The 3,244-nt window shown below is 46.4% G+C and overlaps 1 protein-coding gene across 1 annotated transcript; it reads right to left on the minus strand.

The window, feature by feature from the left end:
- Window positions 1-244: 244 nt before the first annotated feature.
- Window positions 245-2,497, minus strand: TYW2 (tRNA wybutosine-synthesizing protein 2). Its single transcript, XM_017885940.1, has one exon. It carries the CDS (start codon window positions 2,338-2,340, stop codon window positions 994-996), a length of 1,347 nt encoding a protein of 448 aa, XP_017741429.1. The 5' UTR covers window positions 2,341-2,497; the 3' UTR covers window positions 245-993.
- Between the last annotated feature and the right edge of the window lie 747 nt (window positions 2,498-3,244).

Genomic DNA, 3,244 nt, shown 5'->3' on the forward strand with positions numbered 1-3,244 from the left:
CTCACATTCCCTATAGCTTCTTAGGTTGTCCCTCGTGTTTTCAGCCACGGTAGGAAGATGAAGAGGGAGTATGAGGCCTATACAAATCTAAGATTTTAATAGGAACTTTAATAGCTATTAATTGGCAGCTATTGTACAAGCTTGAGGCTAGAAATCTAGATTCCCTATGATTTAGAACAGTGATTCGTCCTCAGCAGATGAGCTTTTAAAAAAAAGAAAAATAGACTGGTGATTCTTAACCATATTTCTACCACAACAAATCAAATTTATAAGACATCCCCCCACAATCATTTAGGAATGCCACAGTAAGGGAATGTAAATACACTAAAATATTTTTTGTTCCCTTCTCTAACTTAGTCATAATAACAAAGCAGCATCATGTTAAGGACTTAATTCTGATTCCATTGCTTGGTCTGTCAATTTTATTTATCATATCCATCTACGTCCCATTACCACCACCCTAGTCCCAGTTACCATCACCTCAGACCTAGACAACCACAGAAGCCTCCTCACTGGTCTCCCTGTTTCCATCTTGGCCCTCCTCCAGTCAATTTTCTATATGATAGCCAGAGCAATTTGGAAAAAGTACTGTGTCTTTCACTCTAAAATAATCAATGTCCTGTGTATAGCTGCTTAATAAATAGCCATGTGAGACAATTCAAAGAAACTCTCCTTCTGCAAATAACAAAACCCGAGGCCAAAACATACTGAAACTTCAATTCCAGAACTGAGGTCAGAATTTGGAATTCATAATTGCACAACTGAGCCTCATTTCAATGGGCCATGCTGCTTCTCCCAAATAGGTATTTCATTTTCTATGTTATCAATGGAAGACAAATGAGATAATTTGAATTGATCTAGAGCCTGCTTTCAGAGCTACAAAATATGAAAAAAACTGATCACCAGGGGATAAAAGGGATGACAACCTCGACTGAACTGATACAGTAAGGACCACTCGCACATGGATCCCATGTGTCCCAGGGTCCACCTCCTCTAGCCAACTGAAGGACAGGGGCAGCATTCCAGATCCAGGACTATGTGATCCACATGGGGAGCATAGGATTTCACTGGTTGGATGTGCAGAATTTGTGTCTTCCATGGTTTCCCATGCATCTGCTGAAGAAGAGTGGCGATTCGAGTCTCTGCAGATTCTGCCCACCTTTGCCACTCTGGCTTGGTGGCTGGTGACAACGTTTTTCCCCTAGTATTCCTGGTAGCTCCATTTTTCCATTGGTTGGTGGTAATTTGCTGAGGATACAGCCAATGTTCTTTCTCTATTTTGCTGACTTCAAGAGGCTGAAGATTCTTCCCTGGGAAAGATTCCACATTTTGGTGGATATGCAAAATGCCTCCAGCATCTTGCCGTAACACTTGGCAGGCAATGGGCCAGCCTTCTTCAGAGCTGGGAATCAGCCCCAGGATCACCCTATCTGCAATATTTGAGAGCTTCAGTTTTCTGTTATCTCCAAAGTGTATTTGGCACCGATCTGCTACTCCATTGATCTCAAGGTTATTTCTTAGAGCAACTACAGCATGGGGATTCCACTCACAAGCATGGACGAAGGCAGCACCAGCATGAACTAGGAAAGGCAACGTAAAATAACCAATCCCTGCATAGAGATCCACCAGCACTTCTCCAGCACAGGACAACGATGCCACTCGAAGCTTCTCAGTGATGTTTCCGAAGGAGAACATACACTGGGTCACATCAAACTTATAAAGGATACCATTATCCACATGCTCTACCCAGCCATGGTCACCCAGCAGCAGTGTCACTGCAGGAGTTCGAGTGCCATCCGGTGATACCCGCCCGCGTTTTGCCAAACGCCGGACGCCAAGTGCGGAGGCAACGGTCTCCCAGAGTTCCGGTCCCAGATTTTTCCACTGACTGGCTTGGAAACAGTCTTCACTCAGCAACAAGAGATTACCATGCCGTTGCCATGATCGGGGCAAATCAGCCTCCAACTCGGCTGACCACTTGACTCCCCGGCCCTCCACCCAGCGACTCACCTCAAGACACAATTTTTGGGCAGGTGAACAACCCTGGGCCCTCTTTGAAGGAACAGGATCCGGGAGCTGCGTCAGCATACAGGCACTGCCTGGGGCAACACGATTTCTCAGCTCCTGCAGGTGCTGCTCTGGAAGCGTCTCTCCCAGCACTGGTAGCGCCACCCAGCCATCCGGCATCTTTTCCACACGGTGCTGTGTATCAAAGAGTTTCTGCCTCTCGAGATATTCTCTGTATCGCTGGGTAAACCGAGGCTCAGTCACAACTGCAACAACAGCCACGGGCTTCCCACTTTCTCTCTCCATGTTGTTAACGACCACATTCTCTCCCATCACCTCAGCGATACTCCATCTCCTCAGAGTGGGCTCACCAGGCTGATTAAATTCGGAGTCTTAATAAGGAAGCCCGGCCGCTCACCCCGCCATGCCGGTGCCGGAAATGACGTGCAAGCAGGCAGGCACTAAATGTATTGATGCGATTGCTGGAGAATGGCGTCGCGTTGCGGGGGGAGAAGCTGCGGCCGCCATGTTTTTTATGGGCAACCATTACTTTTTTTCCAGCCTGGGAGGAAATTTATAACAGGGAATCTTATGGACTAAAAGACTTCAAATTGGTATTTTCCAGAAACCTCATGCACTCTCTTCAGTGCTGCTCATGAATTCAAAGAGAAAAATGAACATGAAATTGTCAGAGGCGCGTGAACCAGAGCAACTCCATCTTAAATAGCAGCTGGGTAAAATGAGGCTGAAACCTACTGGGCGGCATTCCCAGATGGTTAAGGCATTCTAAGTTACCGGATGAGAGAGGAGGTCAGCACAAAATACAGGTCATAAAGACCTTGCTGATAAAACAGGTTGCAGTGAAGGAGCGGCCAAAACCTACCAAAACCAAAAGGGCCAGGAGAGTGACCTCTGGTCGTGCTCACTGCTGCACTCCCACCAGCGCCATGGCAGTTTACAAATGCCATGGAAACGTCAGGAAGTTACCCTATACGGTCTAAAAAGGGGAGGCATGAATAATGCACCCCTCGTTTAGCATATCATCTAGAAATAACCATAAAAATGGGCAACAAGCAGCCCTCATGGCTGCTCTGTCTATAGAGTAGCCATTCTTTTATTCCTTCACTTTCTTAATAAACTTGCTTTCACTTTGCACGGCAGACTTGTCCTGAATTCTTTCTTGTATGAGATCCAGGGACCCGCTGTTGTAGTGGATTGGGACCCACTACAATAATCA

This window comes from Rhinopithecus bieti, unplaced genomic scaffold (genome assembly GCF_001698545.2).
Source record: "Rhinopithecus bieti isolate Rb0 unplaced genomic scaffold, ASM169854v2 scaffold_15136, whole genome shotgun sequence".
Taxonomy (NCBI): Eukaryota; Metazoa; Chordata; class Mammalia; order Primates; family Cercopithecidae; genus Rhinopithecus; species Rhinopithecus bieti.